Source organism: Sapajus apella, unplaced genomic scaffold (assembly GCF_009761245.1).
Source record: "Sapajus apella isolate SASKATOON/1434 unplaced genomic scaffold, GSC_monkey_1.0 scaffold28, whole genome shotgun sequence".
In the NCBI taxonomy this organism is placed as follows: domain Eukaryota; kingdom Metazoa; phylum Chordata; class Mammalia; order Primates; family Cebidae; genus Sapajus; species Sapajus apella.
Genome location: NW_022436968.1, coordinates 25,341,261 through 25,356,914, shown reverse-complemented (window position 1 = coordinate 25,356,914; position 15,654 = coordinate 25,341,261). Strand labels below are relative to the sequence as shown.

Here is a 15,654-nt window from a genome sequence, read left to right as displayed (position 1 = left end):
CAACCAATCAAAAAAGGTGTGGAGGGAAATCATACATTTTAGTAAATAAATCACCACCAAAAGCTTCCAACTTAATGGAGTTAGTAAAACTCTCTCACGGAGTCTTCTAACTTTACTCATTCCAAAAAAAGAAAAAAAAAAAAAAAAAAAAAAAGTAAGTGGAGAGGAGGCAATAATAAGAGAGGCCATTTGCACTGCGGGCAACAGCATGGACATAAAAGCTAGGTCAGAGTGAAGAAGTGGAGGCAAGAAAACCACCTATACCACACTGAAACTTTCAGGCTGGGCACACTGGCTCACACCTGTAATACCAGCACTTTGGGAGGCCAAGGTGGGCGGATCAGTTGAGGTAAGGAGTTTAAGACCAGCCTGGCCAACTTGGTGGAAACCATGTCTCTACTAAAAACACAAAATTAGCCGGACATGGTGTTGCATGCCTGTGATCCCAGCTACTAGGGAGACTGAAGCAGGAGAACTGCTTGAACTCCAGAGGTTGCAGTAAGCTGAGATTGCGCCACTGTACTGCACCCTGGGCAACAAAGCAAAACTCCGTCTCCAAAATAAAAAAAAAAAAAAAAAAGAAAGGAAAAAGAAACTTTCCTGACCCTCCAACTTTAATGCGGTAGGAATTTTGAGGTAAGGAGGAGAGTTAGAGCCACTCCTAGGGAACTGCCTTTCCCTTAAAAGCCCTTCTCTCACTCGACTATCAAGGTTATCAGACCTATTCCTGAGGTATGGGTCATTTGAGAATCCAGTGATACAATAAATCCTGTACCCCTGGAGCCTAAGGAAGGAAGGCAAACTGCCCGTCAGCAGCCCTTTCCATCTAACAGATCCTTGGAGCATAAAGGAGCCCAGGTCCAGCAACACCACAAAGGCTCATGCCATGGCCCCTAGTGACCTTCTGATTCCATCTGCCATCAAACATAGTGACTCTTTTCCTTGAAAAAAGGAAAAGAGGGGATTGGTGGAGGGGATACATTCGTGGAGGGAATAAAGCCAAACTAAAACAAAACAAAACACTCCCGACAACATGACCCAGCATAAAGAAATCACCGTACTGCAAGCATGTTCGTCACTGCCGTCTTGGCAATCATTGTCATGGTCACAGACGTAAGTGCGAGGGATACACTCTCCACTGCCACATGAAAACTCATTGTGAAAGCATATCTCAGCTGCAACAGAAAGAAGGGAAAGAAAAGAGAGAATTTAACTCCATTGTAGCCATTTAATCTCATAGGAAGATCATATCCAGTTTAAAAAGAGATTCTTATTAAGAAGTGGTGTGCTGGTTAATGCTTAAGAACCAGTTCTCCAGGAAAAAAAGATCCTGGTTTGTAGTGTTTGCCGATTCTGAGTGTGTAAATACTCCTACCAACGTCTGACTTCAAACTACCAACATGAATTCACTGAACGTGAACTTGGGAAGAGATGCACATAGTTGGCTCTCTCAAGCCACTATAAACCAGCATCAGCACATCTTGTGAACAATACTTACTGCAGTTGAGTTCATCCGAGTGGTCCCTGCAATCAACTTTGGAATCACACTTCTGACTGTTGTTATAGCAGGCTCCATTGTCACAAGTAAGTTGCTCACATGTTGGGTATTCTATTATTAAAAAAAAAAGAAAGAAGAAGGAGAAGGAGAAGGAGAAAGAAAGAGAGAGAGAAAGAGAAAGAAAAAGAAATGAAATGAAAACAGCAAACAAACCTCAAATTTCCTTCAGCAAACATTTATTGAGTGATTACTATATGCAAGTCACTAAATGTTGGGCATATATTGATACACAAAAGAAATATGGTCCCTGGCTTCATGGAGAGTACGGCTGGATGGGGAAACAGACATTAATGAAATAAGACACAAATGGTAAATTACAAACTGGGATAAGTGCTAATGTGGAAAGTACAGAGGACTGTGAGACTGCATAGCAGAGGGATTTGGGGGCCCAGAAAAGTCTCCCCTAAAGAAGTGACTTTTGAGCTAAAAGATGAAGAATGAAAAAGAATGTAACTTTAGTTCAAAATGGAATGCTCTTTTACATAATACAAACAGCATCCCATGAAACTAAAGTACCACCATACAAGCTTGGAGAAAAGACAGGCCATTTCTTCCATTGGGGGGCTGGAGAAAGAAAGCAGGCCTAGAGTTCAGGAGCCCTGGCAACCCAGAGGTACCACTCAGCAGCTATTTTCTGTGACTTAAGCCTCATGTCCTCTCTATGTTGCTACTTTCCTATCCGCATATTTGGATCATGTACTGAACAGGTTAGAGGGGCCTGAGAAGGCCGTGTCTGGTAAAGCATGTTGAAAAGCATAATGTGCTCTGGAAACACAAATTGCTGTTGCCACATTATGTGCATAGGGCTACCTCACTGCTAATCATTGGACCTAGTTTTCTAGGTCACAGTAGAAAATCAGGAAGTCCCTTACAGGAATAACATGCTGTCTGTCCCTCCTCTCTACCTACCAGACTTGGACCACCTGTCCCTCATGACCTCTTACTGGAGGCTTTATTCTGTGGATTGTTTATGTTTCCTCCATAGCATAATGAAACTCCCTGAGATCAAGGATCCTGTCTTACTCACTTTAGAATCCCCAACACTTAGTACAGGGATGGGACCTTTCTCACTGTGCTCAAGAAATGTTCAATATTGCTATTATTTACCACAGGTGAACATTTTAGTTCATTCAGCTTTTTAAAATATTTTGAAGTTCTGCCTTTTATGGACTTTTAATACCCTCCTTTTCACAAATATGATATCTTCCTTGGTCTGACTCTCTTTTTCATGAAAGATTATTTTCATAGTGATTCTCGTTTCCTCTTCAGATTTCATTTTAACCAAGGAAAAGGTATGTCTTAGTTGAGATTTCAAAGACCCAACAGTACAGTCTACTTTGAGTCTCAATTTTGCATTTAAGAACCCAATTTGAGATTTTATAGACATACAAAGATACTGAAGGTAATTCTTTGGATAGTCCCAAGTGTTTTCAAGCAGAAACCATGCACAAAATTCTATGCTAAAACTGTACTAAACTTGTGTCATATTAACAACTTGCACTTTTAAAAAAATTGACTCTCGATTGATATTTTTTCATTTATTTTTTTGGCACAGTAAAGGAATAAGCCTAACTCTTCTCATATCCAGAGGTTCAAAGCTAGTTTATTAAGTGTCCTTAAATATCTCAATTTCCAGAGTTACATATAGTTAATCATATGTGAAAATGGATGGCATTTTTAAATAGCTGGCTAAAATTTAAATTTTTTTCTGAATTTTATATAGCTTTTTAACAGTCCAAACGTAAGACGATGCCTAGGGTTATTGCTGTCTTTCCTCACTGAGATAATATCCCTTACTGATGTGCCTTCAAATGGGTCACACAACTCTTCCTTCAAGAGATGTGGCCGGGCATGGTGGCTCAAGCCTGTAATCCCAGCACTTTGGGAGGCCGAGGCGGGTGGATCACGAGGTCAAGAGATCGAGACCATCCTGGTCAACATGGTGAAACCCCGTCTCTACAAAAAATTAGCTGGGCATGGTGGCGCGTGCCTGTAATCCCAGCTACTCAGGAGGCTGAGGCAGGAGAATTGCCTGAACCCAGGAGACAGAGGTTGCGGTGAGCCAAGATCGCGCCATTGCACTCCAGCCTGGGTAACAAGAGCGAAACTCCGTCTCAAAAAAAAAAGAAAAAAAAAAAAGAGATGTTTATTAATTCTCCCTTCAAGAAATACAAAAGACCAGGTGAGACCAACAAGCGATTCCTTTGCCCCTGTGGGCAGGATAGGTCCTAGAGTCAATGTGTTATCTAGCCTTTTAAGAGCAGCAGCAAAAGTTTACTGACATGGCCCTTCCCCACCCAACAAACAAGGCCAGCTTGATATCATCAGGGAGGGTATTGTGGTGGCCAGAGGTCAGCAGTCTGACATTTGGAATGAGGAACGAACAGCTTTCTTGTCTCCATCCACACTGATAAAGAATCTCTCTCAATCAGCAGAGGACATTGCTCACCCCTGCACACCTTCTGATCTCTTCTGTGCACAGTTAACCTGAGCTGTATACTCACAGGGAAGATTACACAGAGCTTCCTAACTCCACTAAATACTGAAAATACTTGGAAATCTGTTTCCAAATAGTTTTCCCTCTTTGGAAGAGACCCACACAGAGAGAACAGGTCCAAACTGTTAATACTGAGCAAAGAAAGAAATGAATGGATTCTACTACTCTTGCTAAAGATGTTAATCAGTTTCAATCTACTCCAGAAAACAATAAGTCAGAATCCTTTGAGCTTCCAACTGGGAGATACCTAAAATCTTATTTTTTGGTTTATTTGCTTGGCCAGCCTGAGTTTAACCTTCATCCCATAGAGCAAATCCATCACATGGCTAAAATCTCCTGCAACACTTTAAGTATAGGGTAAAGTACAATATGAGAAAAGACCATATATAAGAAAACCGAGGAAACTCTTCTTTCTGAATTTTGTTTGAATGGAACTATAAATTAAGCCTCAGGCCATTAAGGCTTTTCTAACATGAAAAGGTGAAAATATCCTTCCTCACGCCACTCCTTGCTTCCCCTTTCTTTTCTTTCTCCCCATACCAAATAATACATATTCGGATTTGTTCCCCCATAATTGGGAGCTGCCCCCAAAATATGCATACATGACTTTTTAAATGTTTTCATTGTGGATGATTTGGTTTAGGGCAAGAAAGTTCCATGCTAAAGTTCTGTTTACATAATCAGGGCGGAGGGTGTAGAAACGTAGCTTGAAGACCTTGTGGACCTCTTAGAATGGAAATCATTTTAAGCAGAGTATCACACAGCAGAGGAAGATACAAATATAAGGCACTATTCATCATTATCTCGATGGGAAGACTATAAACACATTTTATTCTCACAATTTGACAACATGGCTGAAAAGAACATAGAAAGAAGACCATTATGATAAAGAAGGCATCTTAAAGGTAGGTTAGGAAACTTAAGCCAAGATTGGGAAACACACACACACACACACACACACACACACACACAAACTTACGGATACAAATCCAGCCCAGACACCTGGGACTTTTCAAGGTCCTAGAGTCATCCTTTATTATTACTTTTCAAGGTCCTAGAGTCTCCTCTTTGTTATTTACTCTGGCTCCAAGACAGATTAATCTAGTCAATGTAATGATTCGCCAGAAAGAATCTACCAGTTTGGCCACCACCACTTACTTGCAAGCACGACTCACAAAGTTAAACAAGCAATTGTCATCATCAATAACATATATTAAAAACTATGTGCTAGAAATGTGTCAAAGTACTCAATATGTATAAACTCACTTCATCTTCATAACAACCTCATGAAGTAAATACTATGATGACTCCCATTTTACAGAGGAATAACCTGAGGCATTACGAGATTAAGGAATTTGAAAAAGGTCACACAACTGGTAAAGTTGGAGAGCCAGAATGCAAATTCAAACAGCCTGGCTCCACAAGCCATGTTACTAACCACTACCACAGATACAACTACCGCTTATAGGTTGCAGAGTAAGTAAAGGGAAGAAGCGAAAAATTAAAGAAGAATGAAATTGAATGAAATGGTAATAGAAAATTCTTAAAAGAGATTATGAAAAGGAAAAAACCCAAGGTGAAGGAGGAAAGATTTTCTTTCTTCCCGTCAGTTTCCCATCCACATTGGGAAGAAGAAAGAAGTGAGGCCAACTCTGGTTTCCCACGACGTATGGCATAGTCAACAAAATAGTTCAATACGATATTATCTAGGAATTCTAGGAAACCTATGCAGGGAAAAATAACTTTCCAGAAGGAGCACAAGGACAAACAGGAGAGTCAGTACCAAAAACAGACCATCAAGTTCAAGTCCCATAAAGGGACCACCACCACTCCCCAAACCCCCACCCCTGGTGAATATCAAGGCCCTAAAGGACTATCTCCTAGGGAGTGCAGTAATATACAAGGAAAAAAACAGAGTACTATTTGCTGCCTCTTTCCAAAAATAATTTGAAGTAGTTTTCAATAAAAAGTTATATAAAAGCAGATTTGTTTTTAAAAATTAATTCAGCACCTTGGAAAGAGAAAGAAAATATGGTTATCCCAAGGGCTAGTAGAATTGAACCAACATCAAGTTTAGTCTGGGCAGCTTTCAGGAAGCCAAAGCAAAAAGAGAAACACACTAAGTTATCTAGTTTTCCTTGGCTCCCTGTCTTTGTGCTAGCTGGGTCTTAAGCCTCGGATTCCTAGCTGGTCTGTATCCACGGTGACCTGATCTGAGACCTAAATTAGAAATGTGCCTGAGAGGGTTGCTCCAAGGATTCTGGATCCACGGCACTGTCTTCTTCCCAGAGCTATCACCAAAAACCGTAAAGGAGGTAAAAACTGACATTATTCTAAATTCCTTAAAAAAAAAATTTAAAAACCTCACACAAGTTCTATCACAAAAGTGACCGCAACAAGATGGAAAAATGTGTATCAAATGCTCTAAGGAATAGTACAAAGAAGTAAGATTAAGATGCCTTCTTATGGGTAAGCAAACATTTATAATGTGCATCATATTTAGTGGCAGTGGGCTACATGTTTTCTTTCAAGGCCAGACAACACCATGGTTCCATACCTTAGTGGTGATTCCCAGGGACCCACCTGGGCAGAACAAAACACAAAATCTAATCAAAGTGACAGGAAAACTAGCTACACCCCAGCATTATAAGAGTAGCCACTTTCCAATCACTAGAAATGGTGTGGCTCAGCCTCCCCACTGGAAACCTAACCCCAAATAATTTGAATATTCATCAGCAAATCATTGCCGAGTAAATGTCAATATCCTAGGAACCAGTTATTCTGCAGAGTGCTATCTTCTTCTTAATGAGAATTCTCTTGTGCTCAACATATATTTATTGAAATCTGACTTCGTAGATACTATGCTAAGAATTAAATTAAAAGGAAAACAAAATTACAAGTAGCAATTCCCACCACATTTTATTAATCAATGCATTCAAAAATAATTATTGCACACCTATAGGTATGCAAGGTACTAAAGAATGAAATAAAATCCTATTTCTCATGGAACTGACATTCTGTTTCAGAGGGTAGAATTACGGCTATTAAAGTAAATATCTTGAAGGGAAAAAAAGTTGCAAAAATAGAGCTGGATAAAAGGTAAAGAGTGGCTGTGGTGAGTAGCTCTCTGAGAACTGACATTTAAACAAGAACCATAATGGCGGTCATTGGTAACACTGAAAGAATGTTTTCAAGAGACTGGTGAAGATGAAGGACTGTTTCCAGTGGGTTCAAGAAAAAAGGACAATCAGTTGGATACATATGTTAAAAAAAAAAGTTTTTTTTAAGAAAGAAAAAAGGACAAGAGTAAATGGAAACAGTCATTAAAGATAATGCTAAGAAACTCTATTGTAAAAGGGAGCAGAGTAATTGGGCAATAGCTAAGAGGGATCTTAGGATCTTTTTAAAGACTGGGGATATTTATAATGTCCTTGTATGATGGAAACTACATAAAAGAGATTTTTCTCTCCTTTCTCCAGGTTTCAGGGCTCTGAATCCTATCTCAATTGTAATAATGCTAAAAAGGTACATCTGTGATGTGTCAGGGAAGATGGGGTCCTTTGGAGAGTCACCTGCTTCTTCTTTCTGGCTTCAGGAAGAGAGAGAATAGCAACAGCAAGGCTGATTGGGCAGCTTAAATGTGGAGCTGAGTTTGAAGAACATGTTCTTAACGCACCCTCACAGTCCACAAAATGACTTTAACCATCTTCTTTATCCCCCTCCCACTGTTCCCTCAGCTGGAGCTTCAGCAGTTAGAGATATAAAGAAAAATGTTTAAATTCTGAAGAGCAGAAAGTCAATAGAAATAAAACTGCTGGGACAAAGCAGCCCCAGTTGCAGGCAGACCAAATACTGCTGATTACCGGCAAGAAAGCCTTCATTGTAACAGGGATTTTACCCTTTCTTTGGCATTCCTAAGTAACAAAAGAGAAGTGCTGCAAACCAACAGTAATTAGCAATAGTTTTATTCACACCAAAATCATTCTAATGTGGTGCTTGAAAAAGCAAAATAATCTTTTCACTTAACAGAAAAAAAAAAACTGCACTTTTTTGAGTAACTGAAAGTCACTTCAATATATTAATTGAATGACCCATAATTGCTGCATTGTTCTGATGTTTATCTTAGACCCTGCATGAGTGGTTTTTCCTTGATGCTAATCCCATTAGAAGTAAAATGGACCACAGTTTTGAATCTCTCTGTTCCTTAAAAAAAAAAAAAAAGTTAATTGACAAGCTGTTTAATGCAAGATGCCATTTCTGACCAGATTGAATAATAAAAGAACTAAGGGGGAAAATGAGCTTTTACCTGTTTCACAGGGAATATATATATATTCAGAAATATTTCTAAAAGGGTGTAATAACCACCAATGACTTATGCATATAAAGATGAAGCAGACAAAAAGACCAAACACAATAAGAATCTTTCATACAATATACCAAATTTATCTCAAAAATAATCTTTTTGTTGAGACCTTAATATCCTCGCCTTCCTCACCATCTTGACCATTCTCTCACCTCCTCTCTCCCTGCCTGCCTCCCTGAGAGGACTCTTACACACCTCTCTTTGTTCTGTAAAGGAATGCCTGGAATGGATGCAAGGTGCTCTGTCTTGGAGCCCAGTGTCTTGATTTTAAAAGCTTGAAAGGATACTAACTACAATGTAGGGTCTGGAATGACAGGCAGGGCTATGAACTACAACGTCAACCTCCCTAATCCTTTTGAATATTGGAGGGAAGAATCGAGTCCTTTTTTGGAGTTTTTCCAATATCCATTACTATTTTTAGGTGGTTTCCAGGTACCTAATATATTCATTCCTATAGGCCATTCTACTTCTGAGAAATAGAAAAAGAGCCCCATTCACAGACTGATTCTAACTTTGTCCACAAGTAATGATTTCTATGCATCATCACTGCAGAAATAATAAAGTGTCATGTCTCATGAAGATGATTTCTGGCTAAGCCTCACTTAATCATTGATCACATGGAAATATTCTAATTTAAAGCAACTAATAACAGCTGTTATATATCTAGTGCAACATTTAAAATAACTAAGTAGGCAATGACTAAATGGATTTTAGCACGATCATCAACGGCTACTCACATCACAAAGAGACAGCTAGCCTGTGTCTCCTAATGAAAATACACACATTTATGTAAAAAGTATTCTTGCCTTCCCTTGTTTTCCCCCAGGGGAATTCTTACACCTGTTCAGTCCCCTAAATTAGTGGTTCTCAACTGGATGATTTTGCTCCTGGAAGACATTTGATGATGTCCAGAGATATTCTGAATTGTCACAACTGGGCAATGCTACCAAAATCTAGTGGATAGAGGTCAGGGATACTGTTAGACATTCGACAGTGCACAAGACTGGCCCCCACAAGAAAGAACTGTCTGGTCCCAAATGTCATTAGTGCCAAGGTCAAGAAACCCTGCTCCAGGTCTAGCTACTAATTGCCAGGAAACACAGAGGACAGAGAACATGTTAAAGGACATCAGGGACACAATGAGCACAACCCAGACTGTGGGAAACTCCAGAACAAGTGACCTGGGTTTTTTTTAAAAAGAAAAAAAAAAGTAAATGCAAGGGGTAAAGAACAGAAATAGAAGGAAAACCAACAAATTGAAAGGCTTATGAGACATGTCCACCAAATTGAACATAAAGATTTTATTTGAACTTTGATTTAAATAATCAAACTGTAAAAAATAACAAGATGATTGGGGAATTTAAAACACTGACTGGATATCTGATTATTTTACAGAAGAATTGTTTAATTTTTAGGTGTGATAATGATATTATGGTTATGTTTTAGTCCTTATATTTTAGAGATAAATACTACAATATTTAAAAATGGAATTATACCATGTCTAAGAAATACTTCAAAATAATGGAGTGAATAAACAGATAGAATAGATAAAACAATATTAGTTATGAGTTCATCATTGATGTAACTGAGTAATATGTGAAAAAGGGTTCAGGAGTTCACTATACAATTCATGCTTCTTTTGTATATGTTAAAAAACCTTCCATACTAAAAAAGCTTTAAGCAATAATATGTAAAAATAATAAAATAGCTAAGTAACCTTTAAACAAAAATATTTTATAAATTTCTATTGCTAAAGCAAAGTATTTCGAGAGCACAGGCATATGGTTTAGACCTAGGTTAAAATCCTGGCTCCCGGCCGGGTGCAGTGACTCATGCCTGTAATCCCAGCATGTTGGGAGGCTGAGGTGGGTGGATCACAAAGTCAAGAGATCAAGACCATCCTGGCCAACATAGTGAAACCCTGTCTCTACTAAAAATACAAAAAATTGGCCAGGCGTGGTGGCACATGCCTGTAATCCCAGCTACTTGGGAGGCTGAGACCGGAGAATCACTTGAACCCAGGAGGCGTAGGTTGCGGCGAGCCAAGAATGCGCCATTGCACTCCACCCTGGGCAACAAGAGCGAAACTCCGTATCAAAAAAAATAAAATTAATTAAAAAATCCTGGCTCCCCTACTTTTGCATCGTGATCGTCTTTACAATCTCTATAAAACAGACATGGTCCTCACACCCACCTTGCGGTATTGATGTGAAAAGTGAGTAAGATAGTGGATGGTGCTGAGTGACTGGCAGTTCCCTTTCCCACTCTCCACAAGAGCTTTAAACAAAGAAGGAAAACAAAATGGGACCATTCCTGCACCCCATACCTCATACTGGCATTTTCTAAGGACTTTGATCCAGGCCATTCATTTCCTTCTTGTACAATTCTGACTGTGACCAGATCAAAGCACTAACAAAGGAATAGGAAGATTATTTTCTACATTTCCTCTGATGTGTGAGGTTTCTTTTCAACACTCCTCCAAAATTGAAACTTAGTAATAAATAAACAAGGTAGAGGGAAATAGGAAAGAATACCTCACTGCAAATCCCTTACATGCATGTGATTCATTTTAGGCCACAATGTGCCCTGAATGGTTCATGACTTGTATGATTCCAGAAACAATAAGCCAAATTTGGTTCTCTTTCCTTAGTGAATTTTTATTTCACCAATTGTTTGTACCTAAATATTTTTAAATTAAAAAAAAAAAACTTGATTAAAAATTCCTGCCCAGGTATAATAGCTTATAACGCTCACTGCCTCTCCCTCAGTCCCTTTTACAGCAGCTACTTGCAGATTCGTGTCCTGCCAGGTTTTTGCCAGAAAGTTCATTGGCAAAGTTGTAGGCGGTTGTATTAGTGACTTTAGACTTGGCTGCAAACATTCTGTTTCAGCTGACATTTATTTTCCCCAAAGTAGCATTTCCTTCAGTCCCATTGCATTTGCAATAAAGCACTCATTTTTGTCCACTTGTAAATAAGGGATCAAAACACAGACTATTGGCTGTTGGCTGATGGTACAGGCCTCTGGTGCTCTCTTAACTTGTACAAGATAGGGCTTTCTCCTTCTGCAAATAAAGCCCTCCATGAAGAGCAATCATAAGACTTGGAACTAGAAAACAAATTAAGCCCTATCTCTACTATACAACCTCAAACAAGTCACTCTACTCTTTGAATTTTTCATTTATTCATAAGAGATTATAATAGTGCCTGCCCTATTGTCCTCATAAAGGAACCTAATAGTAACAACTAGAGTTTATATCATGCTCTGAAATTTACCAAATGCTACAAAATATATCATATGATTTATTACTAATATTAATATATCATAAATCATGATATATTTTGTAGCATTTATGATTTATTACTAATATTATTAATCAAAAATATCTTCTTCATTTGCCTCAATAAAGAAACTACTGTGTACTTTACAAAGTATTCAAAGGAGAATCCTTGACTCTTGAACTTGCTCTTCTGTGGTATCCAGACACACACTGTCATCTCTAAACTTGCCAGAGTTGAGTCTAAATTCTTCGCATAATTTCCAGAGTGAAGGTAAATCCACTGTAATCTTTTTCAAAAAATTAAGACACATACGCACATATGTTTATTGCAGCACTATTTACAACAGCAAAGGCTTGGAACCAACTCAAATGCCTATCAATGATAGACTGAATAAAGAAAATGTGGCACACATATACCATGGAATACTATGCAGCCATAAAAACGATTGAGTTCACGTCTTTTGCAGGAACATGGATGAAGCTGGACGCCATTACTCTCAGCAAACTAACATAGGAACAGAAAACCAAATACCACATGTTCTCTCTCGTAAGTAGGAGTTGAACGATAATAAGAACACATGGACACAGGGAGGGGAACATCACACACTGGGGCCTGTTGGGGTGTGTGGGGTAAGAGGAGAGGGAGCATTAGGACAAATACTTAATGTATTCGGGGCTTAAAATCTAGATGAAGGGTTGATAAGTGCAGCAGACCACCGTGACACAAGTATACCTATGTAACAAACCTGCACGTTCTGCACTTCCCAGAACTTAATAAAATAAAAAATAAGTAAAATTAAAAATAATAATATTTAAGATGAAAATTTGAACAGAACTGTACTAGGAACTCTGCTAGGATATACAGAGACACAGACAAATAGCACAGACACTTCTCTCAAAGAAAAATAACATGCAAAGGGGAAAGCACTGAAGGAGGGTCATTTTTTAAAATGCACCATGTGGTCATGGTATGGAGGGAAGCATAGGTCTTTCTTTTGCACATACGCAAGTATTTCTTCCATGAACAGTATAGCTTGAAATATACAGTGACTAGGAACAATTTGCTTCCCATAATCAATGTACGTTTAGCTCCTACCCAAGACACGGCACCATATTAGGATGTTTAGCAAAATTTACACAAGATAGTTCTTTCATCAGAAACCATTAAAAAAAACATTTGTATCAAAGGAAGGAATTTATAAACAATCCAGAAAACTAAAATTAAATCAAATTATTAAACAATAGAGAAGGTATCCCATGACAATAGGCTAAAACTTGAATCTTCAGCTGGGGATCTAATAACTGAAAAGTTTATGACCAAGGTTTCTAAGGTACACAAATATCTGTCCACCAATTAGTGGAATACGGGGATAACTCCTTGAAGTTTGAAATATAAATTTAAGAGCAAACTAAAGGAAGTACAGTCATAATCGCATAGCGCTCTTTCAGTCAATGACAGACTGCATGTATTACATGTACTACAATGATCCCCTACGGCTATAATACCATATTTTTGCTGTACCTTTTCTATGTTTCCATATGTTTAGACATGTAAATACTTAACATTGTGTTCCAATTGCCTGTAGTAGTCAGCACAGTAACATGGTGTGCAAGTTTGTAGCCTAGGAGCAAGGGCATATACCTAGGGTGTATACCACGTACCCTAGGTGTGCAGTAGGCTATATCATCCAGGTGTGTATAACTGCACTCTATGATATTCACACAACAACAAAATTCCCTAACAGCACATTTCTCAGAATGTGTCCCCCTCATTAAGTGACACATGAGTATATCTTTATACAGCACATAGTAAAATTATGAAATGCAGGAGTACACTTAACAGACCTGTCGGAAACATGTATATGTATATTACAAATATACATGCACATATATAAAACTCAAGGAACTTCTGGAAATTCATAAATGATAGACTTGTAAGAGCTTTTAAGAGAAACTATGGGCCGGACATGGTAATTTACACCTGCAATCCCAGCACTTTGGGAGGCCAAGACAGGTGGATCACCAGAGGTCAGAAGTTCAAGACCAGCCTGACCAACATGGTGAAACCCCATCGCTACTAAAAATACAAAAATTAGCCAGGCATGGTGGTATGGTGCACGCCTGTAATCCCAGCTTCTCAGGAGGCCAAGTCAGGAGAATCACTCGAACCAGGGAAGCAGAGATTGCAGTGAGCTGAGATCACGCCCTTGCATTCCAGCCTGGGTAACAAGAGCAAAAGTCAGCCTCAAGAAAGAAAAACGAAAAGAAAAGAAACCAGAAACTAGGTATATCTGAGATTAAGGACAATTATATGGACTATAGGACTGACGCAGCAGACTAATTCCTATCTTCTTGTATCCTAACTGTTCTTTATAAGCCTCGAAAAAGGAAGACTGTTCTTGATTGTTCTTTACTTATCTGTTACTGCATAATGAACCATGATTGCACTTTCTTATTTTGGTGTGGTAACATTTATACATTATACATAAAATGCTATGATTTATATGTCTTATTTTGTAGTGATCAGTTACAAACATAGTATGCTGTTGTAATAGGAAGAGCCATTTTCAAAATGTAACACTTTTCCAAAGGTAATCTGAAAAATGTTGAGTCCATAAAAGCAGGAAAACGAATGAGAAATTTGACCTAGAAACTTACTATAGCCATGTAATACCAGTTAAAATTGACCAAAGTGGATTCTGTACTCAATATATTTAATTATCTTTTTGTAGTCTATGTTCATGTTAAAAGTTTCTTACTACAAAAAATACAGAAACTTGATGTGCTAAGGCAAGACACTCTTAGAATGTCTTGTAAAACAGACTCTTATCAGAACATCACCCCTAATCCACAAAAGAATCTGACAGAGATTGCAATAACAAGAGGCGTATTGTAGGCATTTATGTCCATCAACAAATCTAACAAATTGATTAAAATGCCAAAGGGACAAGGGTGAAAGAAAATACAATGCAAGGACTCAAACAGACTCACGGCAGTCTTTCTCATCAGCTCCATCTGGGCAGTCTCTGACGTGGTCACACCTGTATTCACCTGGGATACACTGACCATTGGAGCATGTTATCTGATGACTTGAGCATGTACTTTGCGCTGCGAAGAGAAAAAATTATTCATTTATAATTATTGCTAGATACAGACTAAACTATTGGCATTAGCAAGGATACTGCAAAGCATAAAGTTCATAGGGACACAAGATAAAGTACCCAGCTACCACCAAGCTAAGCTTACAATGCAAAAGCAAAAGTATACAGTATTGTCAGGAGTTCCAGACCAGCCTAGCCAACAGGGTGAAACCCTGTCTCTACTAAGAATACAAGAATTAGCTGGGCCTGGTGGAGGGTACCTGTAATCCAAGCTACTTGGGGGAGGCTGAGGCAGGAGAATTGCTTCAACCCAAGAAGTGGAGGTTGCAGTGAGCCAAGACTGCACCATTGCACTCCAGCCTAGGTGACAGAGTGAGAAACAAGAAGGAAATATACCAAAGCTTTAAAAGCAGTTGTTACAGAATGGTGTGAATATAATTAGAAGTGATTTTTTTTTTCTGTATAGTTTCCTCTATCCTATAAACTGTCTACATTGACTGTGTATCAATTTTATAAACAGAAAAAAAAATTAAGCTAGTTTTATTTTATCCCATGTTGATTAGTATAGATGAAAGCAGGGCATCAGCAGTTCATCAGATTTCCCTCCAGATAAAGCAGATAAAATCCAATGAACCGATGCCCACAAGCATGATGTGAAAGCTATCCTGTAAATGCAAAAACAAAAGTATAATATTCTAAGGCAAGAATTACCACAACGTGGTAACACTATCTTATGGTGGGATTTTAAAATTGTCTACATACGAAGAGCTTTGGGGGAAAATGTGATCCTTTAAAAAATGTAATATAGGCCCGGCGCGGTGGCTCAAGCCTGTAATCCCAGCACTTTGGGAGGCC

At 38.6% G+C, this 15,654-nt stretch overlaps 1 protein-coding gene across 5 annotated transcripts in view; it reads right to left on the bottom strand.

Annotated features, from left to right (window-relative positions):
* Window positions 1-15,654, bottom strand: part of LRP2 (LDL receptor related protein 2) — a 219,338-nt gene that overhangs the window by 149,918 nt on the left and 53,766 nt on the right. For all 5 annotated transcript variants that reach the window (XM_032293063.1, XM_032293061.1, XM_032293064.1 and 2 more), the window contains exons 4-6: window positions 14,690-14,806; window positions 1,499-1,609; window positions 1,062-1,175 (exon numbers count right to left, since the gene is read on the bottom strand). In XM_032293063.1, coding sequence (XP_032148954.1) covers window positions 1,062-1,175; window positions 1,499-1,609; window positions 14,690-14,806 — 342 coding nt within the window. The remainder of the gene's footprint in view (window positions 1-1,061; window positions 1,176-1,498; window positions 1,610-14,689; window positions 14,807-15,654) is intronic.